This window comes from Peromyscus leucopus, chromosome 1 (genome assembly GCF_004664715.2).
Source record: "Peromyscus leucopus breed LL Stock chromosome 1, UCI_PerLeu_2.1, whole genome shotgun sequence".
Taxonomy (NCBI): Eukaryota; Metazoa; Chordata; class Mammalia; order Rodentia; family Cricetidae; genus Peromyscus; species Peromyscus leucopus.
The window spans coordinates 189,061,765-189,086,499 of NC_051063.1; the positions used below are offsets into that span (position 1 = coordinate 189,061,765).

The following is a 24,735-nucleotide window of genomic DNA, read 5'->3' on the forward strand; positions in this document are numbered from 1 at the left end:
ACTGAGCCATCCAGCTCCTCTGCATCGTCTTCAAACCTGATATTCTGTCTCCTACCTGATCTCTTTGAGTTATTATTATTAGCATTTTCATTTCTTGTTTCATTTTAGTTTGATTTTTTTCTGTATTTCGAATTACTTATTGGATTCACTTTTTATATCTTACAGTGTCCCCCTTTCCTTCAGTCATTTTCTAGTGTTTTTTTGCCCACAAATAATTTTGTTTCTACCCTCTTTGAGTTGAATCACATGCTTTACTTCTTGAACATGACTCATCTTTTGGGGTTCTGCATATTGGATATCATTTTAATTATTCTCCTTAGGTAATACAGATATGATTTGTGCTTTGAGCCAAGGGCATTTTTTCTTAGTTTTAATTTGTATTTTGAATAGAATCTGAGCCTCAGAATTTATGGTGTTAGTTGTCTTTTGCTGTGTATATTTAACCCAGGAGGCTGGTACTCCAAGATGAGAAGTTAGGCAGGATGTAATTAGCATAGTAAATAAATGCCTTTTAGAGTTGTAAAAATAGTTTAGTTAGGATCCCTGTTACACCCAAGGCTGTGCCTGACGGCAATAACTTAGTGACATCACTCACTCTAGATAACCAGACACAGCCCTAGACCCCATGACGCCTACTGGACAGTATTTAAGCAGAGACCAAGAGCAATGCTGTGCTCTGTGCATCTGGAGAGATGCCACCTTGATCTGCCCAGGGTCTGGAGAGTCTCCACTATGATCCTGCCACTGGAATCAGAGACTTCAGTAAGAGACTGGACCTGACATTCAGCTAAGATAAGTCTCACAGGTGAGCAGCCTGAATGTCAACTTTGTGTGAAAAGCCTCAGTATAATAAAATAAAACTTTTGTTATATTAACTACATGCATCAACCTTCTTGCTCGTGACACAGGATAACTTGTATCCCAAGGTTTCAGGACCCAGGATCGGGGTCAGGTACCAGGGTGCAGCGTTATCCTAGATCTAGATCTGGTCTAGGCTGGCAGCAAGCATGTGGGGAGGCTGTGCAGAGCGGGTCCAGGGCAGCCTGACAGCTGGAGCTGTGTGGAAGGCAGCCTGAGATGGAGTAGGAGGGACGGGTTGCATATGGGGCGGAGACACCTGTCAATCAGAGGAGTTTAGGGGGAATAAAACCTGCAGGGTGGACTTGGGAAACTAAATAAGAAAAAGAGCCAGCGGTTGGTGGGTTGGAGGAAGCACGCAACCCAATACAGGGGTGTATTGGGCAGGGGGAGGAGGAGCCGCTTCAAGGAACCGGGATGTAGGGACAGGAAATTCCACCATTCCCTGTTGGACTTCTAGAGCCACGTGTTCCGGAACTTGGAATGGAAGATCGGGTCAGTTACTTGGGGACCTGAAATCTTCCAAGAGCGAAAGTCGCCGAGCAGGGCGGCCTGGGAAAGTCACCAGTCAGCAGCGCAGTGGCGGGAACCGCAGCCCGGCGGCCCTGGAACCTCCCAGGTCAGAGGAGCTGCGGGGCTGGGACACGGGAGGGGAGGGACCGGGGTGTGCGCGCGGAGGCTGCTCAGAAGGACACAGCTTTCAAGATTCTCTTGTGGATATGGTTCCGTTGTTGCTAAGTTTGGGAATCTATGAAGTGAGTCTTACCGTGATTTTTTTTTTTTTTTTTTTTTTTTAACTCACCTTATGAATGCTAGACTCTTCTGTCATAAAATAATTCATAAAATAATCTGGTAGAGAGTTGCATTATCTGATGTTTGCAAACAGTGTTCTCACAAATGTTTTTGGCATTTCCAAAGCTCCTGTAATTTAAATCCATGCTTTCTAACTCCCCTGCTTTACCACTTGCCTATTCAAGAGAATGCCTTTCACTCTGAACAGGCATTCTCAGAGAACTTTGTGGATAGTAAGTACATGAGGAACTGTGGGGGTGTGGTCAAAACAGCTTGACCATACAGCTGCCATGACAGGCTTAGAGGTCCAGACACAGCTTCTGGCAGGCAACCCCTAGACCCAGGAAAAGCCATAAACTGACTCCACCCAGTGGGACATGCATCTAAGAGGAAATACCTCATATTCCAAACATTCCCTATACCCCTAGAGAAATGTCCCCCAATCAGGATCCTGAACCCTGGAAATACCCTCACCCCAACCTCTACTATGATAAAAAAACCTAACCTTGCCTGGGCTCTGGGCTCTCTGCTCTCACTGCTTCGTCTTGAAAAAAAAGGCTCTTTGCTTTTACATATGGGATTCATTCTCTGTGGTGGTGTTTTGGGGGTCCCCGAGATCTGGACATAATACAAGCAGTGCAGAAGATTTGATTTGGTTTTTTTTTGTTGTTGTTGTTGTTGTTTTTTGTTTTTTTTTGGTTTTTCGAGACAGGGTTTCTCTGTGTAGCTTTGCGCCTTTCCTGGAGCTCACTTGGTAGCCCAGGCTGGCCTTGAACTCACAGAGATCCGCCTGCCTCTGCCTCCCGAGTGCTGGGATTAAAGGCCTGCGCCACCACCGCCCGGCTATGGAAATGAAATTTGAGAAAGCATCTTTGGAATAATTATGATCAGAAATTCTGATCACCTGTATCAGAAAAATGTTTCCTTGGTTGAAGAAAAGCACTCTGTCCATGCACAGGTGGCCAGACTGTTGTATTTTATTTCACGGTTTGTTGACATTCAGTGCTGTGACTGTGGACTTCTTATAGGAGGAGTGAGAATGCCTAGACCCTGCTTACAGGGCTCTTTGCAGAGTCTCACATCAGAGAGTAAAGAAAAATCCTCAGAGAGAGACGAATGTATGTGTATGTGTGATGTTTTCTCTGCTTCGTGTTTATCCTTTGGCAGGTGTTACACATCTTTTAGTTTTGTTCCATGAAATGTTCAGGTGCTTTCTGAAGAATCTTTTTCTCCTATGCAGGTCTCACACTGCTCAGCCAGATCTGCTCACCTGTGAATCAGAAAAACGAGCCGTGGACGATGGAGAGAGAGGAGACCGTAGCCAAGGATCCAGGTGTGTAAGAGGGACCGAGGAAGGAGTAGGAAGGGCTCAAGTGACAGCAGAAACAGGACATGAAATTGATTTTGCCAGATTCTGTTTCCATTGAGAATAATCTCAGAATATTCCTGTTATAGGTATTAGAAGCCTCTCTATGTAAGAATCATTACTCATAGGCAAATATGACTTCATTTGGATTTTCATGTGAATGATGTTTTGCCTGTGCCATTCATGCCATTGATCGTGTCTTCTTATCAATATTAAATGTTTTAATTATTATAATTTTTTTTAAGATTTATTTATTTATTATGTATACAGTATTTCTGCCTGCATGTATGCCTACAGGCCAGAAGAGGGCACCAGATCTCATTATGGGTGGTTGTGAGCCACCATGTGGTTGCTGGGAATTGAACTCAGGACCTCTGGAAGAACAGCCAGTGCTCTTAACCGCTGAGCCATCTCTCTAGTCCCTAATTATTATAATTTTAATATAATGTATAGTTAGAACAACTGATGCCTTTTTTTTTCTGCTCTTAGAATTTTGGAGCATTTTATAGTTCTTTCAGATTTTTTATCCTTTATCGTTAATTTTTCCCTTTCCTAAATTAATACCAGCAAGATTTTGATAAGATTTGCTTTAGTACTAAAATGTATCTACATTGTTTTCCCATTCATTTCTCCTGTCTTTTGTCTTCATGTCAACTCTTAATGTTTTGTATTGATGTAATTTTAATAAATTTTGAAATGACCTCTGGGTTTGATCTTTATCTCATAATTTTTAAATTTTTTTGTGGTTTCTCATTTTATCAATTTTAGGAAGATTTTCTCTATATTTAAGAAATGCGCCAGGCAGTGGTGGCGCACGCCTTTAATCCCAGCACTCGGGAGGCAGAGGCAGGCGGATCTCTGTGAGTTCGAGGCCAGCCTGGGCTACCAAGTGAGTTCCAGGAAAGGCGCAAAACTACACAGAGAAACCCTGTCTCGGAAAAAAAAAAAAAAAGAAAGAAAGAAAGAAATGCTTGTAGGATTTTGGTATTTAAAATCTTACAAACATCCTTTTCTATTTCTTCGCTTGTTTGAATAAGAACATTCTAGCAGTGAGTCAAAATATTACATATTAAATACATATTTATATATATGTATATATAATTCAGTACTCATTATGTATTCTTCTGTCCAGGTTCTTGGAGAAGAAGAACTTTTTAAACATTGATCTTGATTTTTTTTTTAACATTTTGTTTGTTTGTTTGTTTGTTTTGTTTCTGTTTTTTTTTTGAAACAGGGGTTCTCTGTGTAGCTTTGGAGCCTGTCCTGGAACTCACTCTGTAGACCAGGTTGGCCTTGAACTCACAGAGATCCTCCTGACTCTGCCTCCTGAGTGCTGGGATTAAAGGCTTGCGCCACCACCCAGCTTGGTTTTTTTTTTTTGTTTGTTTGTTTTGTTTTGTTTCTTGTTTTTGAGACACTGTCTCTGTGTAGTCCTGGCTGTTCTGGAACTTGATGTAGATCAGGCTTGCCTTGAACTCAGAGATCTACCTGCCCTAGCCTCTGAGGAGTAAAGGCTCTTGCCACCAGGCCATGCTGACTTGTTCTGACATGAGCTGCTTGAAGTTTGAGAAGACTGGGTGTATTCCGCTCTTGTGCGGATGATTCTCTGCAGGCCTGCTAGGCATTATTATTTTCTGTGCTGTTCATGTTTCTCAATGGTGGACACTGAAGCTTCCCTGCATCACTGTCTGTTTGCTTCCTACAATTTCATCATTGATTGCTTCATGTATTTTGAAACTCTTCTGTGAAATGCATTTATATTGACCACATAGCTTTCTGGCAAATGAACCATTTGGTCATTTGTTAATCTTCTTTGTTTTTTGTTTTGAAAGATTCAGCTTTTTCTCTTACCTACCATAATAATTACCAACACTCTTCACAGCAAATCTTTAAAAAATATTTATTCACACTTAGGACTTTGTATCCTTACATTTGAAGTAAATACTTTCATTGAAAGTATATTATGATATTAGGGTGTCCTTTTTTTGAAGCCGTATACTATTTTAATTTTTGTTTGGGGAACATTATCCATATACATTTTAAGAAGTCATTGACAGGAAATATAAACTCTTACCCTCTTGTTAGTTTTTGTCTATTTCTTTTATTTATTTATTTTTTATTTTATTTTATTTTATTTTTGTTTTTCGAGACAGGGTTTCTCTGTAGCTTTGTGCCTTTTCTGAATCTTGCTCTGTAGACCAGGCTGGCCTCAAACTCACAAAAATCCACCTGGCTCTGCCTCCAAAGTGCTGGGATTAAAGGCGTGTGCTACCACCGCCTAGCTCCAGGAAGTTTCTTGATCTAGTTAATGTTGATTTTTGTGTACGGTTAGAGATATGGATCTAATGTCACTTGTCTACACATGGGTAATCATTTCCCCAGCATTGAATGTTCAAAGGGCTCTCACTCTTCTTCAGTTCATTTTTATGTATTTGGCTCACTTGATCTTTCTGCTTTGTGTTTCTTTTTGGGATCTCTGTTCTGTTCAATATTCTATATTTTGTTTATTGTTTTGTTTTTTATATGTAGGGCCATACTGTCTTTGTCATTGTGCCTGTGAATCATAATATGTGATCAGGTCTTGTGATGTCCCCAGTAATACTCTTTTTAAGGATATTTTTTAAGGATAATAGTTGTGATTTTTCTGCGTCCATATGACTGTTTCTATATCTACTTTTGTGGAAAATGTCAGTATTTGCTTATCTATCGCACCAGTTCCACTGGTTGCTCTTAATAGTGTAACCATGTGCAGGATATTCTTATGTCAACTTGACACAAGTTATCAGAGAGGAGGGAACCTCAATTGAGAAAACGCCTTCATAAGATCTGACATAATTATTAACGGGAAGGACCTGTCGGGGTGGTGGGTTGGTGGGATGGTGGTCCTTGATTGTATAAGAAGGTTGAGCAATCTATGGGAAGCAAGCCAGTAAGCAGTACTTCTCCATGGTTTCTGCATCAGCCCTTGCCTCCATGTCTGGCTTGTTTATATGTTCCTATCCTGAATTTCTTCAATGATGAACAGCAATATGGAAGTGTGGGTCAAATAAACTATTTTCTTCCTGGCTTTGATCATGATGTTTCATTGTAGCAATAGAAACGCTAGCTAAAATAAAACCATATACACCATGTCATTCATCAGGCAGTGTTCACAGAAGTCTATTTTTTTTTGTGTACCATTACTTTTCATGTTTTAGCCTTAAAATTTTCTTCATAGAAGTGAATTCATCATTACTGTTATTATGTATATTATTCCTAGATGTTTTGGAAACAACGTGAATGGCTTAAATTTACAAATTACTTTTCAAATTGTTATTATTAATAAATACAGAAAGTAGTTATTTTCTGTGTTAGTTTTGTACTTTTCAATAACATGTGAAGCACTTAGCGAATCTAAGATTTTCCCATGGTGACTCTGTAAAGTTTTTTGTGTGATCACGTCATCATTAAAATGGAACTTGGTGCCTTTCCTATCTGTTTCCTCTTAACTCTTTTTTATTATTTAATTTTTTTATGGCACACTCTTATGCCACTAGATTCAATAAGACTAGACAGCACATGTTATCTTACTCTCCTTTTCGTTTTCCTGCTAATGCTGCTCATGTTTTTTCTCTGCACTGGATTATTGGCTTTATTGTAACATTTCTTCCTATGTTCCATTTCTTCCTGTTTCATTTAGGAGTTTATCATAAAATCTCCTGAACTTTGTCTTACATCATATCTGTTTCTACTGGTATTTTCATATCATGGGGCTTTTACTCATGATTTGTTTTTAAATATTATTGTGGGTAACACTAGGGGTAGTAGTTTACTTCCTTCTAGTTAGAAATGGTAGTTTGCTGGTTTGTGTGTTGAAAATAATCTGGTACACTCCAGCTCTCCTATGCATTTATTCCTTTTGTAAAATACTTATTTCCTTGGTTGGAATGGCTAATTTCTCCCTGATTTTTCTATGTATACTTTGTCTCTAATTATGATCTGAAGTGCAGCTTGAGTCGATGCCTTTTGTCATTTTATAACCCACTTCATATGCCTTTCCTTCATGAATTTTAAGAGCTCATATTTTGGGGTGCAATGATAAGGTTCATAGTGATTTTCTTTCACCACTCTAAATATACCCTTCCATGTTCTCCTGTCTTTGACAAGATTTCCAATATCACTTCAGTTTTGGATCTTCTTATGTGGTTTTTCATTGACCATAATAGAGTTGTATTAATTTTAGCTTTGTATTTTTGACACTTTGATGTGAAATTTCAACAAAAATTCCATTCTTTGTTTCTGAGACAGAAACTCAGAGAAGAGCAACAAGAAGAATGAATGTTTCTTTAGTTAATGCTTCCCAGGTCAGTGTCATATTCACATTTCTTTGAAAATTGCTTTTATTATAGAAACCATTCAAGACTTTAATTCTCTACCACTGGCAATGTTATTGAAAGTGTTTATTTTGCCTTATTCATCTGTTTTTATTTTCTTATATTTAAAGTTAAGTCTTTAAATCTTTCACTTATGTAGCAGAGACTTGTCCCATTATATTTTTCCTTGATTTTAAACTATAAGGCCATGAATTTCCATGGATTTAAGACTTGGATTTCTAAAACAGATGCTATTGTAAATGGCACTCAAAGAAATTTATTGATTCCCAGCTGGGCGATGGTGGCACATGCCTTTAATCCCAGCACTCGGGAGGCAGAGCCAGGTGGATCTCTGTGAGAATAAGGCCAGCCTGGGCTACCAAGTGAGTTCCAGGAAAGGCACAAAGCTACACAGTAAAACCCTTTCTCAAAAAAAAAAAAAAAAAAAAAAAAAGAAAGAAAGAAAGAAAGAAAGAAAGAAAGAAAGAAAGAAAGAAAGAAAAAGAAATTTTTATTGATTCCCAATTTTTGCATAGGATGGACTTGTGTCCTTTTATATTAGTGAGTAAGTGAGGCCTCATGTGCCACATAGTTGGCATTTTACAATGGTTAGTTTTGCTGAAATAGGCTTGTGAAGGTGGAGATGCCAATACGTGGATCTTTTCACTGACATTTCTGAGCGATTTATAGAAAAGTAGAATTTGAAGAGACTCCTTGTCTTGAAACCTAATAGTAAATAGTTTAGCATCTTAGAAAGCACAGATGATGAAAGTAATATGTGGTTTGCTCTTGCCAAAAAGTTGATATGTCTCTGACGAGATGAAGGTTGCAATATTCTGGTTTGTCTTTTTGACAGGTTATGTCACACATTGATGATGTGTGTGTTGACACCTGAAATGCAGTTGTCTCAGTAGAGATTCTGTTCAGAGCTCCGTGGTTATCCCTGCTGTCTCCACCTTTGTATGGCATCATGTAGAATGTATTAGCAAGAGTTTTCTAGAGAGTATTTACTTGGTACTGGACATATGCTATCAATTTTCAAGCATAAATGAATGTCCCTCTTAATTACTTTACCTTCTCCTTTTTTTTTTTTTTTTTTTGAAAAAAAAAGTCCTAAGTCCTTCCTCTCCCTGAAGGTTTGTCTTACACAGGGACAAATTTTGAAGAGTGGTGTCAGTGTTTCTATTTCTTTACAATAATATTTTGAGTATTGGAGGGTCTGTTTGCATATTTTTATGTATACTGCATGATGCATTATACCCGTAGGTCCATGATGTCAGCACCAAACTCTTGGCAATGAAGTCAGGAACTGTAGTTGGTTGTCATATGTATAGAGATAATTAGATTAGGTTTCTCTAGATGTATAGTAAGTGCCTTTTACCTCTGAGTCTTTAGGCTCTGGGTTTACATTTCTGGTACATGTTGTGACAGTATCTAACCCCATGCATTCTAGCTTTGGAAAAATAAAAGAATAATCACAAATGATACTTATTTATGCTAGAACCCAGTTAGATGAATGAGCTCAAATACTGAAGAATAAAATAATTTTAATTTTCAATTAAGTCAATCATATGAGCAATAATATATTCAAAATTAGTGAATTTAGAATATTTCTATTTAATACATTTGCTTTTAGAATAGAAACTTTCTACTTCATCTGAATGCACTGTTGCAGATGGCATTTGTTTCCACAAATATTTCTAATTATTCTGTAGTGAAACACTGTATGGAATTCATGAAATTGTTATTATTAGTACTGTTGGTTTCAGCTTTTAGAAAAATTTAAATAACATTGATGTTGTCTAATTCTTATCTTTCTATTTACTTCGTGGTTGTAAATGTTTCCCAAAACATATCTTCATTAAATATTTGATTCTGTGTTATTTGGAATGTTGGATGTATGCAATGATTTTTACCCTCCTTACTCTCAAGGAAAAACTGACTTTAATTCATCCATGAATTCTGCATTCCATATTCTACCCCTTTGTTCTAGAAGGGGTGCAGCATTTTACTTAGGCCTCAGGATCTCAACTGAGCATTTTAGAGTCAGGTGAATCCAGCTTCAGACAGGGTTGTTCTAGTATCCATATTTAAGCAATGTCAACAGTTGTATAATTTTGAAATATTATAACTTTACTATCTGAGATGTGACACTGGGATTCTGTTTGCTATCAACACATATTTCATAAAGGTACATTTCTGCATCTAGACCACAAATGTGTATGTTGTATTTATTAAATGTTTGCTGATTGCAAGACTATTATATCATCTTCTTTACACAGAGATAGAAAATACAATAAAGACTGAATATTTTAGAAAGTATCTTTTAGGAAAATTAAAGTGCAATTTTATTTTATAAATGTCTATATATTTCCCTAAAAGTATGTGCGTGTACTATGTATGACTCCTGCCTATAAGATTCATCAGTGAGCATTGGGTCTCATGGATCTGAGATTAAATTCTGTTTTGTAGTGCCATGAGTGTGCTGGGAACCTAACTACATTTTCAATGACTTTAAGAAATGACAGACTCTATATTGGAGACAAATTTTTCAAATATAGTGATTGTGCCAAATGTTTTATCTGCTACTCGGGTATTAGAAAACATCAGAAAATTCATGGAAGAGAGTGACCTAATGTATGGAAACAATGTGGTAATTCCTTCTATACATTGTTTCTGAAAGAGTAGCAGTGCAGCACTTCTAGAGAATTCTTGTCCTTTAAACATTGTCATGCCTCATGTATATCACAAACATGTCTCTAATTCTTTAGGTCTTTTTCACCTAAGAAACCATTTGTCAAGCATCACATGGTAAATAGGGAATTTTCCATGGCAGGGTCTGTTGTCATTCAGGGATGTGGCTGTGGACATCTCGCAGGAAGAATGGGAATGTCTAGACTGTGCTCAGAGGGCTTTGTACATGGATGTGATGTTGGAGAATTACAACAACCTACTCTTTGTGGGTAAGAATTTTCTTTTTGTAGAATTCCTGATTCATCCTTTTACGTTACTTACTTCCTGTGTATGTAAATTCTCTGTACCTAGAGAATCCCAGAATGAAGAAAATTCTTGTTACCAACAGAACTTATTAATAGTGCTTAATTTGCATTTGTCTGTGTTCTCTAGAAGAGTAACCAATGCTATATTCTCCATAATCTCTTCAGCCCTTCTATCTAATATATAAAGAAAATTTGAAGGTACAAAGAGTATTGAGAGCAAGGAAATATATAGCAGGACTCATAATGATTAGAATATATTAATTTTCCTACTGTATTAAACTCTTCACCTATATCCGATTATAAACAATGGAAGAGGTTTTAGAGAAAGATCTCTTGGATTTGAGAATGTTGTTTTTATTTTTGAGATGTAGTTGCTATGTTTAATACTGACACAGCATGATTTTAATATGGAGGCTGAAGCAGTAGGACATGGTGAGTAGTGCCCTCCTAACCTGGGTTATATTATGAGTTCCTACTTGACCAAAGCTGTACTGTGTACTCTGTCTCAAAAACATAATAGGGAGATGTTCTTCATATGATCCTTCACAGAGATTCTTTCTTAATGTTCTTTAAAAAAAAAAAGATTCATTTATTTATTATGTATACAGTGTTCTGCCTGCACGCATCCCCGCAGGTCAGAAATGGGCACCACATTCCATTACAGATGGTTGTGAGCCACCATGTGGTTGCTGGGAATTGAACTCAGGACCTTTGGAAGAACAACCAGTGCTCTTAACTTCTGAGCCATCTCTCCAGCCCCCTCTTAAAGTTCTTTACTGCTCAAACACCTGTTTGTCTTACCAGTTTTAGTTACAGTATTTAGAAAAGAATGAGAAGCTATGCATGACACTTCCCTCACTCAGTCCTCTACATGTGCTGACAGTTTAGTTTGGTCTGTTTGTGGGACTCCTAGCAGTGCGATCAGGGCCTTTCCCTAATGTGATGGCTTCATTTGGGAACTCATTCCTCATAGTGGGTTACTTCACCCAGTCTGAAGACAAAGGGAGGACTAAGTGTAGTAGTAGTAGTAGTAGTAAAGGTAGTAGACTAAGCGTCCTACCTAAACTTAATTGCCATACTGTGTTGACACGCATGGGAAGCTTGTCCCTTTCAGACCAGAAACAGAGGGGGAGTTGATAAGTGGAGAGAGGGGAGGTGGGGAGAGGGAACATGAGAAGAGGCGGGAGGGTAAACTGCAGTTTGAATGTGAAATAAATGAAAAAAAAAAAATAGAAAGGAAAAAAGAATGAGAAGGCTATTATTGTTCCTGTGCCTTTATATAGATCAGATTGGAGATTCTTATGAGCATCCAGTTAATGACTGTGAAACAGAAAAGTCCTCTGTTAAGAGCTCTGCCCCTGAAAGTTAGTAGTGTATATGTCATTGCAAACCTTAGAAAACATCAGGCATTGAATCTGTTACTCATGCATTAATTGCTATTATCCCTAATTACACTAATTTTTCAGAGAACCATCGCACATGTGGTAAATATGAGAAGTTCTTGCATCAAGTCACAAAGCATTTCATCTATGATCATGAAACCATCAGAGAGAAGTCTTATAAATGTAATGAGCTTGGCAAAGTGATTCATGAATCCAGCCAGTGTACACCTTGTGACACAAGGGATAATACAAAAAATAACAAGTACAGAGTTGGTAACCACAGAGATGCTTCTGTTGAAACGTTAAACCTCAACAGACACGAAAGTGGGAGTGCTAGTGAAGAACCTTGCAAACATACAGACTGTGTAAACTGTTTAAAATTGTGTTCCATCATTAGCCAAAATCAAAGAAATCACACAGGAAAGGAAGAACACAAAAATATGGAGTATGATACATCTTTTGACTCTAACACAGAAATCACACTGAAACAAACTGATAGTGGTAAACCACACCAATGCAGAAAATATGGAAAATGCCTCAAGACTCATTCAAGCCTCATTAGACATCAGAGAGCCCATCCTAGAGAGAAACCCTACAAATGTACAGAATGTGATAAGTGCTTTTGTCACATATCACACTTTAGAAGACATTACAGGATCCACATTGGAGAGAAGCCTTACAGATGCAGTGAATGTGACAAATGCTTTACAAGTGCCTCATATCTTAGAATACATCAGAGAACCCACAGAGGAGAGACTTACATATGTAGTGAATGTGACAAATCGTTTACCACAGAAGGTCATCTTAGAATTCATCAGAGAATCCATGCAGGAGAGAAACCTTACAAATGTAGTGAATGTGAGAAATCCTTCTTGAGCGTCTTTGGTCATAGAAAACATCTGAAAACTCATACCGGTGAGAAGCCTTACAAATGTAGTGAATGTGACAAATCCTTTATCCAGAAAGACAGTTTTAAAATGCATCAGAGAGTTCATTCAGGAGAGAAACCTTACAAATGTAGTGAATGTGACAAATTCTTTATACAGGGCTCAGATCTTAGAAAACATCTGAAAACTCATACAGGTGAGAAGCCTTACAAATGTAGTGAGTGTGGCAAATCCTTTATTAGTTGTTCAGAACTTAGAAAACATCAGAGAATTCATTCAGGAGAGAAACCTTACAAATGTAGTAAATGTGACAAATCCTTTACTCAGAAAGGCAGTCTTAAAATGCATCAGAGAATTCATACAGGAGAGAAACCTCACGTATGTAGTGAATGTGACAAACCCTTTACCGATAAAGGGAATCTTAGAAAGCATCAGAGAATTCATACAGGAGAAAAACCCTACAAATGTAGTGAATGTGACAAATCCTTTTCCCAGAAATACAATTTTAGAATACATCAGAGATTTCATACAGGAGAGAAACCTTACAAATGTAGTGAATGTGAGAAATCCTTTACATTTGGCTCATCTCTTAGTATACATCAGAGAATCCACAGAGGAGAGACATACAAATGTAGTGAATGTGAGAAATCCTTTACCCAGAAAGGGAATCTTAGAACTCATCAGAGAATCCACACAGGAGAGAAACCTTACAAATGTAGTGAATGTGACAAATCATTTTCTCAGAAAGACCATCTTAGAATTCATCAGAGACTTCATACAGGAGAGAAACCTTACAAATGTAGTGAATGTGGCAAATCCTTTTCATGTAGCTCAGCTCTTAGAAAACATCTGAAAACTCATACAGCTGGGAAACATTACATAATGTAGTGAATGCTAGAAATTCTTTACAGAGAAAGAAGTTTTGAACTCATTAGAGAATACATACACTTGAGAAACTTTAGAAATGTAGCAAACATGAGAAATCCTTTACTCCTTGCTCATCTCAGAATATGTTGTGGGATATTTGATCATACTCTGAAACCTATATGTTAAAATCAACCATGGATTGGGATTGTGACCTGGAACTAGTTGACAAGAAATAGTATAGTATGTATAGAGAGTATGGAGAGTATGGAGGAGCATGGAAGACACATGGACACATAGGAAGGAGTAGGGAACGACTTGGACTTTTGTGGTAGTTTTGGTTTGAAATGGTTGGAGAGACACTCTTATTGCCAGGTCTCTGGACAAAATGGAACACCAGCTGGATGCTTCTTGCCCTCTCTTAACTAGCAGGCTTTCACCCCAACATCTGATTTCTGAATCTTTCTTGGTAAATACAACAATAGAGACTTAGTTATAAACTACATGTGGTGGTTGTGGCAGAGTCTGTGCTAGCAGGACCAGAAATCCTACGAGTCCTTTGCCTGAGCAACAGGGTGTTGAATGCAGGGTCATAGGGTCACAGTCAGAAGCAACCACTGAGCTAACTGAGGAACAACACGAACACATCAGAGTATATATATGAAAGAGAAACCTTACAATTATAGTGAGTGTGAGAAATCCTTTACTATTTGCATGTTTCGTAGAGTATATTAGAGAATTCACTCAAGAGAGGAATCTTACCATTGTAGTTATCTTAATTCGGGTTTAATTACTCTGAAGAGACACCATGACGATGGCTATGCTTAAAGGAAAACATTTAATTGTGGCTGTCTTATACTTTCAAATATTTAGTCCATTGGACTCACAGTGGGAAGCATAATGACATGCATGCAGATGTTGGGTGAAAAAAGGAGCTAAGAGTTCTACATCTTTATCCTCAGGCAACAGTTAGTGATTAATGTATTTTAAGTGTGGCTTGAGCATATATGAGATCTCAGTGCCTGCCTCAATGGTGACACAATTCTTCTAACAAGGCTACATCTAATAGTTCCACCCATATAGACAAAGCATTCAAACACATGAGTACATGGGGGCCACACCTATTCAAACCACTGTAGTAGTAAATATAAGGGACATTTTAACTCTAAAATCACCCTGAGAACATATTAAAGTATTCATACAGGAGAGAAAACTTAAAATGTAATGTATGAGGAAAAGTCTTTACCTACCTTTCAGGTCTAAGGAAACATCTCATACCGGTGAGACAGGTTTTCATGGGAAATAATTTGGCATGTGATTTAACCAAGTTCTGTTCTTATCTCCACTTGAGACTCCACACTAGAGAATCATTATGAACATGGGAAACTTATGAATGCCTTTAGGTTACTTCAAATTCTAGAAAACATCAAGAGTTTATGCAGAGAGAAAATTTCAAAATGTAGGACAGTTTTCATTAAAATTTTTACATGTTCAATCTGAAATATGTCATAATAAAGACAAATTGAGAAAACTTAAGCATGCTGTTGTGTAATTTCCTGGAGACTGGAATGATCCATTTTGAAGGGAAGCTGATTAAAGCAGGAAATACGGCACTCAAGAGCTTCAAGCTTTAGCTTCAAGAAACCCCTGAAACTGACAGCATTCTGTGTTCATAACTCAAATGAAGAAACTCAGAAGTCATGCCCCTTAGAAAAGGATTTTAGCCATCAAGATAGAATGCTCATTAACTTGTAGATATTCATGAGCTTTATTACATGATCGTTTTTGAGTTTTTGAGATAACAACTGTTTGAGTCCGTTATGCTCCAGTAAGCATCTGCTTACCCATAATCCTGTAAGCAATTCTAATAAAGCTCATTGATTCAAAAACTTGGCCTTGATTCTGTTTTCACTTTCCAGTTGGGGTGAGAAGATACTTATGTATATTGCATCTCCCCAGGAAAGGTGTCTCATAAAACATGTGCTGTACCCATTAATTGTTCTTGCAAACTTGTGGTAAACAGGAAGTTGATAATAGGTAGCCTCAAGGTTTATTCCAAGGGTTTTTTTTTTATACAATGCCAAGGGGTGAGGCAAAATATCACCCCCTTTTAACATCAAAGCACTACATACAGCCAAATATGGACCCTTCAAAACACGTGGTAGCCATGCCCATGGCCAAATCATCCCATTATGCAGCCCTGCTGGGTAAAGCAAACTCAGATTCTCTGACCTTAAATAATTTGAGCCACCACAAGAATGCTTGGGGGACGAAATTAAAGGCTTGCAGCATTATAAATTTTGGAGCCACTGTTTTAGAGAAAAGACATTTGAGTCTACAAAAAAGGGAAATATATTTTTCTTTTCAAATGTTCCAGGCTTACTTGGTTAAGTTATAAAGGTTCCACTCATATAGAATGTATGGGGTTTAGAAGGCTCAGGCTGCTTTCTTCCTTGCATTAAAGGAGGAAAGAAGCGTCTACAAAATGACAAATGAAAATACAGCTACAAAACTGTTGGTGACAGACATCATCCAAACTGGACTGTGTTCCTGAATACCTTTCAACTCATAATAATACCCCCTGATTCAGCCAAACTCTGATGAACTCGAGAACATTTTGGTGTTCTCCGTATTGGTGTTTATTAAAACAAGAACTCATTGTTGCTACAATCTTGAATACAGGCAGTTGAATTCAAAGGATCAAAGATAAATTCTACCAGTTGTTGCTACATCAGGGATGTTGGAACTGAGACAGGAGACCGTGGCAAGTTAGGTTTCTGGACTGTCCCTTAACAATCTGGAGATTCCAACCAGCTGACAAAGTCTGGAGATTCCAATTTCAAGTATTCAATGGATAGAGACCGGCTTCTTGAGGACCTTGAAATTATTATCCTAAACCAGTACTGATTTCCAATATCGTGGTACATTTTTAAACTTGTCCACAATAAAAAGTCATGTTACATTTTACCTCTCACATTACTGTTTTCTTTATTCTGTAACTATTTATACACTTAGTTCTTGTCTATGGTGGTAGCAAGCATGTGGTGAGCCTGTATAAAATGGTCCAGGTGGCCTAGAAGCTGGAACTGTGTGGGAAAGAGCATGGACAGAGAGGGTCATATGCAAGTCAGTGGGGCAGGGACAATCACTGTATCAGAGGGGTAATGGCAAATGAAGGAGAGGCTCTGTGGGATTTGTGAATTCAACATTTGTGGAAGAGCATTGTAAGAGCCAGATGTCAAGAGGCTGGTGGGCATTCCTCGAGGAACTTCCAGGGGCTATATTTTTAAGAACAAACCTGGCCTCAGACAGGGTCTTCCTGGGCCAGGAACACTCCCTTCAGCTGCAGAACACCTTATAAAACAACGTGGGAAAGTCATGAGTACTTTTGTGCTGTACGGGATTGGAAACCCAATAGAAGGGAAAACAGCATTGTGAAACAGGCATATTGGAGTGTACCAGAGGTGTGATCAGCTTTTATGCTCTCAAAATTATTTTGGGGATATTATGCCCCGTACAAGTGAATGTTAGATAATAAAAACTGTGGCTTTTTGGGGTACTTTTTAAAAAGTCTTGCAGTTGCCAGGATATTTACAGAAGAATAATTGGAAAGAATTTGTATGGTGATATTTTATTTGTGCTGAAATGTGATTTTATTTGTATGTTATAAAGTTGCCTGGAGATCAGAAGTCACAGCGAACCATAAGCGGGAGTCAGTCTGTGGTAGCACAGGCCCTTCCTTAATCCGATCACATGGCAGGCAGAGTCTCTGTGGTCAAGGACACATCCAAAGCAAAGTGACCTGAACTTTTAATCCCAGTACCAACCACAGACACCTGGCAGTCTGTATAGATAGGCAGTGAAGAGGAAATCATGTGGTTGGGTTTAGAGCCAATGAGAAGGCAGAACAGAAAGACAATAAAAAGGCAGGACACAGAAAAAAGGTCTCTCTCTGAGGGGTAGGACAGCAGTGAGTGGTAAGATAAGGTGGTCTTAGCTCTTGGCTACTGCTCTGATCTCTGGGCTTTTAACTCTGCATTTGGCTCTGTGTTTCTTATTTAATAAGACTGTTTAGAATTTCATCTACAAATTTGCATTATCTGTTGTATGCAAACTTGATTGTCATAATATTGGGACATTTATAAAGATCTTGGAATTTAAAATAATCCATGCTTTCTAACTCTATTGTTTTATCACTTGCCTATTCAAGCAAGGGGCCTTTGCTGCTGGAGATTAGGCAAACACTGGGAGCTGTTTAGAAATTAGTCCCATGAGGAACCAGTGCATATTTCATTGAGTTAGAAAGTATAATTTTTTTTTTTTTTTTTTTTTTTTTTTTTGGTTTTCCGAGACAGGGTTTCTCTGTGTAGCTTTGCGCCTTTCCTGGAACTCACTTAGTAGCCCAGGCTAGCCTTGAGCTCACAGAGATCCGCCTGCCTCTGCCTCCTGAGTGCTGGGATTAAAGGCGTGTGCCACCACCGCCCGGCTCAGAAAGTATAATTTATAGAGCCCTACAAGAGTAGTTAAAAACACTAGCACTTACTATCCAGTTCTTACTCCACATTAATATTTCATTTGAGATGTATACATACTAGGATGTAAATAATATATTGAAAAATGTATCTTCATTGTTAAGTTTTTCAACATAAATTTTTACTGATTCTTTTGAAATTCACATCATACATCCCAGTCCTACTCTCCTCTCAACTCCTCTGTATCTACTCTTTATGTTTTTAATGGTCCCCAGGACAAATTAACACAAATAAATAAAAATATTAATTACAAAATAACACAACAGCAATAAAAAAGCAAAACAAAGCAAAATTATTTTACCCCTCCATCTTACCCAAGTCTCCATCACCTCTTCATTTTTCTTAGTGTCATTGAGAGCTGTGGTGTGTCACATAGTACACTCTTTGTCCAGACAGATTTTCTTGCAAATGTGTATTGGGTATTGTTCTAGTTCAAGGCCTCTGGCTTCTGCTATACAATCAATACCAGACCCTCATTGAAATTCCTCACAAATATCCTTTTGTTACTCCAAGTCATGGACATCCTGTCATTATGGTTCTACAGGACCAGTCCCTTCACATGATCCACCAGGCTATAGAAGGGGTAGCATTTGGGGTTAGCCAACTTAGAGCCCTGCATGTGTGCCTAGGTGGCATTTTGAGTTGGTCAGTCTGGGTTCCTGGGAAGATCCCCATCAGGTGAGGTGCTAACTCAGCTCTTCTACCCCATGGCAAGGGGTAGGGTCAGCTCCCCTAGGGCCAGTACAGAAAATGGCAGGCTTAGCATGGACCTCACATTTCAACATATATCTGTTGTTCTGTCTGAGAACTCACCATGTTGACCACACCTGGACTTACCTAGGCTCTGTCTCCCTCGGCCTTCTTCATGCTAAGATTAAAGGACTGAATTAACACTCCTGGCTCAAATACCCTCTTTAATTTCTAGGATTTGATGACACTCCTTTTTATGGGAAGAGAAAAATACCTGAACTTTCCTCACTGTACTTTGTACAGATATTGGATTTTGAAGAATTGCAGCACTCTGGTTTCTGTGAGTGCACATAGCTTCCTTGCAGTCTGTACTGCTCTTCAGGTTTCCATTCAAAACCACTAAGCAAGTTTGTGAGTGTTAGCTGAATGTGCCTCATATCTCATGGGGTAAAGGTAGAACATCAGAGGAGAAAAGAACATTACATGTTACTTTTTTTTGTTCTTCACAGTGTTCCTTATGGCAGATGTAAGGTTTCTTTTATTTTTATTCCCTGATTAATTTAGAAACACTGTAAAAATATTTTCATCACAACAATTCAATTCATTTCCAACTGTTGAGTTTTGATTGAGCTGTGATAGGATTGATGAAAATCGTGTCTGAAAATGCTCCCTAAGGAGTATTAGTACCATGATCTTGCTTGATAGTTGGTTCTTGTATAAAATCCTCCTTTTAGTTTTTTCTTTATTTACAGAGCACAGTACTGTCATAGAAATACAAGTCTTTTTGAAGGCTCTCTCTTTCTTAGTATGGGCTCACTGGTAAGACCAACCTGTGAAACAAAACAGAGGCCTGGAAGGTGGAGAGAAAATAGACAATAACAAATATACCAAGTCTTTTGTAGGGATTGAGGTAGGAGTGGTGAGAGGTTGCAGTAACATTGGAAATGGAATGGGGACAGAATTTGGAACAACAGCTAATAGCACTTGCTATTCTTGAAGAGGACATGATCTCAGTCCCCACCACGGCAAAGTGTCTAACAGCCATTCATAACTTCAATTATAGTAGATCAAATGCCTTCTGACCTCAGCAGGCACCAGTCACAAACAGACCACATACATACATGCTGCAAAGCAGTGAAACACATAAGCTATAATACATGGTCTAATGAATGATTTAAAAACAAATATGTGCAAATGGGATGTGCAATTTGGGTTTGCCACATTGTTTTTCTAGAAATGAATCTGGAATATTCTCCTGGAAATAATGTCAAGATTATCCTATTTTATGTTCCAGCTTATGTGAAAATACTACTAAGAAAAAATACAATTATAAAATTTAAAATATTAATATTTCATTGTATCTGTAATTCCTTTTGATTCTCTTTCTTTGTTGTCAATTTTCTCATCTCCTAATGTACTCCCAACAAAACTTTGATAAAAATTGCTTAGTATTTCCACACAGTAATAAAGGTCTATATAGTTGTCCCATTGATTAGTCCTCTTGTCTATCTTCACAACATTTCTCAATAGTTTCCTTTGCAAGAAGAGAAAAGCTATGCTGATTATGTTCCTCTGTTTTAATGAGAACTTGCTAGACTTTCCCTTCAGTCTGGTTCCTTGGAGGGCCTCCTCCTTGTCCCACCCAATACACCCTGCTTCCTGTTATTTGATTTCTCTAAATTTGCCTACCGCAGGCTCTATAGCTTTCCAAGTTCACCTTGCTATTTTTTCCCCTAAACTCCACTAATTGACAGGTGTCCCCGCTGCATTGGGAACCGGTACCTCCCACTCGGTCTCAGGCTGCCTTCCACACAGCTCCAGCTGTCAGGGTGCCCTGAACCCTCTCTGCGCAGCCTCCCCACACCAGATGCTAGGCAGATCAAGGTGGCCTCTCTCCAGATGTTCAGAGCACAGCATTGCTCTTGGTCTTTGCTTAAATACTGTCCAGTAGGGTCTGTGTGTCTGGTTATCTTGGGTGAATGATGTTACTAGTTATGATTGTCAGGTGCAGCATTGGGTGTAGTGGGGTTCCTAACTATTTTTACATGTCTAACAGGCATTTTTGTTTTTGTTTTTGTTTTTTGTTTTGTTTTGTTTTACTATACTCGTTATATCCTGCCTAACCTCTCATCTTGGAATACCAGCCTCCTGGGTTAAAAATACACAGCAAGGGAAAACAAACACTCTAAATCCTGGAGCTCAGGTCCCACTCCCAAAACAAATTAAAACTAAGATAAAATGCCTTTGACTCAAAGCACAAACCATATCTGTATCCACTAAGGAAAGAAAGCTAAATGATACCCAATATACAGAACTCAAAAACTAGAGTCATGTTCAAGATGGTCAAACATGAAAAGCATGTGATTCAACCCAAAGAGACTAGGAACAAAATGATTCATGGGCAAGAACACACTAGTAAATGCCTGAAGGAAATGAGGACACTGTAGGATATAAAAATTGAATTCAACGAGCAGTGGAAACACCAAAAAATAACCCAAACTGAAATGAAACAATAAATGAAAAATGCAATAAACCTATTAATAAATTAAAGATATCAACTATGTAGGAGACAGAATATCAGGGAAAGGAGCTGGATGGCTCCATCAAAGAAAATAATGAATTAAAATAAAATGTTCCACACAAGTAGCACTAGTTAATGGTAAAAGTAAAGTCTCAGCCACACGTTCTACACTAATTTGCAATATTCTAAATTGTTTGAGACAGCAACTCACTCTGGAGAGCTTTCCTGGAAAGCTGGATAATCATGTCCACCACTATGCAAATGAAGTGACACAAAAAATCCGTCTTTATCCTTCCCTCACAGAACTCCACTATTGCTTGTCAAACATCCGGAATAACACTATTAGTAACATCGACTTGGGGGAGAAGGTTTCAGAAACTCAGGATTTAGAAAGGAAATAAGTGTCTCAGGAAGTCAGTGGTCAGTCAGTCAATTAACAGCCTAGTAATGAATTCATCCTGTGCTATCACATGGTGATGTTGTGGTTGTGCTAACTTAGAGACAAATTTGTCTTCCAGGAAGAATACTGAAGGTGCTTTTATGGAAAACACAGAAAATTCAATTTGAAAATTCAGGGGTGAATGTAGAAGCTTGTCATGCTGTGGGATGGTCTGTATGTCAAATTGCTCTGATTGGTCAATAAATAAAACATTGATTGGCCAGTGGCCAGGCAGGAAGTAGGCGGGACAAGGAGAGGAGAATTCTGGGAAATGGAAGGCTGAATGAGGGAGACACTGCAAGCTGCCTCCATAATAAGCAGCATGTGAAGACGCTGGTAAGCCACAAGCCACGTGGCAAGGTATAGATTTATGGAAGTGGATTAATTTAAGCTATACGAACTAGATAGCTAGAAGCCTGAGTCATTAGGCCAAACAGTTTAAGTAATATAAGCATCTGTGTATTTATTTTTAAAGTGGGCTCTGGGACTGGCGGGGCTTGGCAGGAGCTGCAGAGAAATTCTCCAGCTACAGCTTGTGGCTGTCCAAGATGCATAAAATAAGCGATGTAAATGGGCACAGCCTGAAACAACTCAGTTACACCATCCCATCTATGGCTCTGGGAATACTGATTGAGGAAGAGGGGGTGGGAAGGAAATAAGAAAAGAAAGATGGGGAAAGACTGTAACATGTCATTCTCCAGACTCCACACAACTCACAATCAGTAAATCAGAGCAACTGTACTTACCTGCCCTGGATTCACGCAAGAGCAGCCCTAGCCACAATCAGTCTAGGAATGGGAGTTCACAGGACCCACCCTTAACTTCTCAACTGTGGCTATGGATAGACTTTAGGAGAAGGGGAATCACTGTCTTTAGTGTTGTCTCTTCTGCTGAGGCCACCAGGCTGCATCATATAGCTCCAAAATCACATTCTCCCAGATGGCCATGGTTAATCTTGATAGGTTGCAAAGTGAATAGAAATGTTCAAGAGAGAGAGTAGGAAATGAGGATGAGAGAGAGATGTGGAGAGAAAGGGACAGAGATAGAGATAGGGATATATATGGGCCAAGACATGAGTAAGGGATCAAAGTGTACACTAAGCAAGGTATATCATGTGAAATGGCAAAAGATAATAATAAACATTAAAATTTTTATTTTACCTCTATCTGGTTTGATATCAGGTAATATTAATTTCATCAAGAATCTGGAAGCCTTGTCTTCATTTTATATCAAGGAGCATTTTAAGCAGCATCTCTGAAATTCTGTAATAGATTCTCCATGTGTACATGGATTAAACACATTAATGATTAACTCTGGGTCACAAACAATTAATCCTAGCTGAGTCAAGAAAAGAAATGAGAGCATTTTCCCTTGCACCCATTAAATAAGAACAAGTCCAGATTTGAATTCTCTACTTCAAGTTTCCTGTCTTTTCCATTCCCTGGTTCTCTGTTCCATGAGTTTGAATCTGTGCCTACCTGAAGGCTGTCTTGTGAATCTATTCCTGTGTGTCTATTTGCTCCTTCCATCTCCCCGCCTCTGTGTGTGTGTGTGTGTGTGTGTGTGTGTGTGTGTGTGTGTGTGTTTATCTGACTGTGTACTGTGTATGGATCTGTCTGTCCACAACAGAGTAGTTTTCTCTGTCTTTATTGAATAGCATAAAAGCATCACATGGGTAGGAATGGAAATCTTTTACAGACATTAAAACCTTTGGAACTGGAATATGGATGGTTACAAGCCAACACGTAAATGCTATGAACTGACTTCCAGTCCTCTTCAAAAGCATAAAGTATTCTTGTTGCTGAGCTATTCCTTCAGCCCCCAGGTAACATTTTTTAAAATATGAGTTTTAAATGTTTGCATAAGCTCAATATATGACATTCCCAGAAAAAAATAGACATTACACTGGTCTTGAATATATTTAATGGATAAACAGACATTTCTGCCTTTCCTTTTATCCCAGGTTGTCCTCTCACTCCTTCCAGAAATCAGAAAGCCAAACCTTGGGAGACAGTGCCATGCATAAGGAGTTATGGAGATCTGGAATAAGGAACCAAGAATACATGTTAGCATGGCAGGGTTTATTGTAGTTAAGTCTGGAATCCAGAGAAAGAGGATGCTGGAGCAAACTGAATTGTAAGACTACCTGTGGTGGTATTGTGTTCCTCAAAATATTGTGCACCCTAATAAACTTATCTGGGGTCAGGGCACAGAACAGTCACTAGATACAGAGGCTTGAAAATGGTGGCACTCACACTTTTATTCCTAGCATTCCAGAGTCAGAAATCCCTCTGGATCTCTGTGAGTTCATGGCCACACTGGAAACAGCCAGGCATGGTGACTCACGCCTTTAATCCCAGGGAGTGATGGCAGAAAACAGAAAGATATATACTATGTGAAGACCAGAAACTAGAAGCTTTTGGCATGGTTAAGCCTTTAGGCTTTTCAGCAACAGTTCAGCTGGTATTCATTGGATGAAGACTGAGAGGCTTCCAGTCTGAGGAAACAGGATCAGCTGAGGAATTAGCAAGGTGAGGTAGCTGTGGCTTGCTCTGCTTCTCCGATCTTCCAGCATTCAACCCAATACCTGGTTCCAGGTTTGTTTTTTATTAATAAGACCCTTTAAGATTCCTGCTACAACAACCTACATCAGCAAGCTCTGAGTTTGATTTAGGACCCTCTGCTGCTTTGAATGAGAATGTTGCCTCCCCCACACACTTACTTTCATGTATTTGTATGTTTGTTCCACACTAGGCTGAACAATTTTGGAAGGATAGGAGATATGGCCTTGTTGGAGAAGGTTTGTCACTGAAGGTGGGCTTTGGGGTTTGAAAAGCTTACACCATTCCTAGTTAACTCTCTCTCTGTCTTGTGCCTATGGATCAGATGGAGGATTTCAATGACTACTCCAGCTTCAGGCCTATCTGCCTGCTGCCATGTTCCCTGCCATGGTGATCATAAACTCTAACCCTCTGAAAACCTGAACCCCCAAGTTAAATACTTTCTGTTATTGATGCCTTGATCATGGTGTCTTGCCATGCAATTGAAAAGTA

The 24,735-nt window shown here is 38.6% G+C and overlaps 2 protein-coding genes across 2 annotated transcripts in view; one reads left to right on the forward strand and one right to left on the reverse strand.

The window, feature by feature from the left end:
• Positions 1-24,735, reverse strand: part of LOC114683972 (zinc finger protein 420-like) — a 593,185-nt gene that overhangs the window by 378,324 nt on the left and 190,126 nt on the right. The window lies entirely within an intron of this gene.
• Positions 1,251-15,389, forward strand: LOC114683975 (zinc finger protein 665-like). The gene is made up of 5 exons (XM_028858371.2): positions 1,251-1,477; positions 2,891-2,983; positions 7,304-7,359; positions 10,205-10,331; positions 11,834-15,389. Exons 2-5 carry the CDS (start codon positions 2,950-2,952, stop codon positions 13,522-13,524), a joined length of 1,908 nt encoding a protein of 635 aa, XP_028714204.1. The 5' UTR covers positions 1,251-1,477; positions 2,891-2,949; the 3' UTR covers positions 13,525-15,389.

Excerpts from the sequence above, each read along its gene's own strand:
- LOC114683975 (XM_028858371.2), top strand. The coding sequence starts at position 2,950 with ATGGAGAGAGAGGAGACCGTAGCCAAGGATCCAG. Across the intron at positions 2,984-7,303 it reads GACCGTAGCCAAGGATCCAG|AAACTCAGAGAAGAGCAACA; the intron begins GTGTGTAAGAGG and ends TTTCTGAGACAG. Across the intron at positions 10,332-11,833 it reads CAACAACCTACTCTTTGTGG|AGAACCATCGCACATGTGGT; the intron begins GTAAGAATTTTC and ends CTAATTTTTCAG.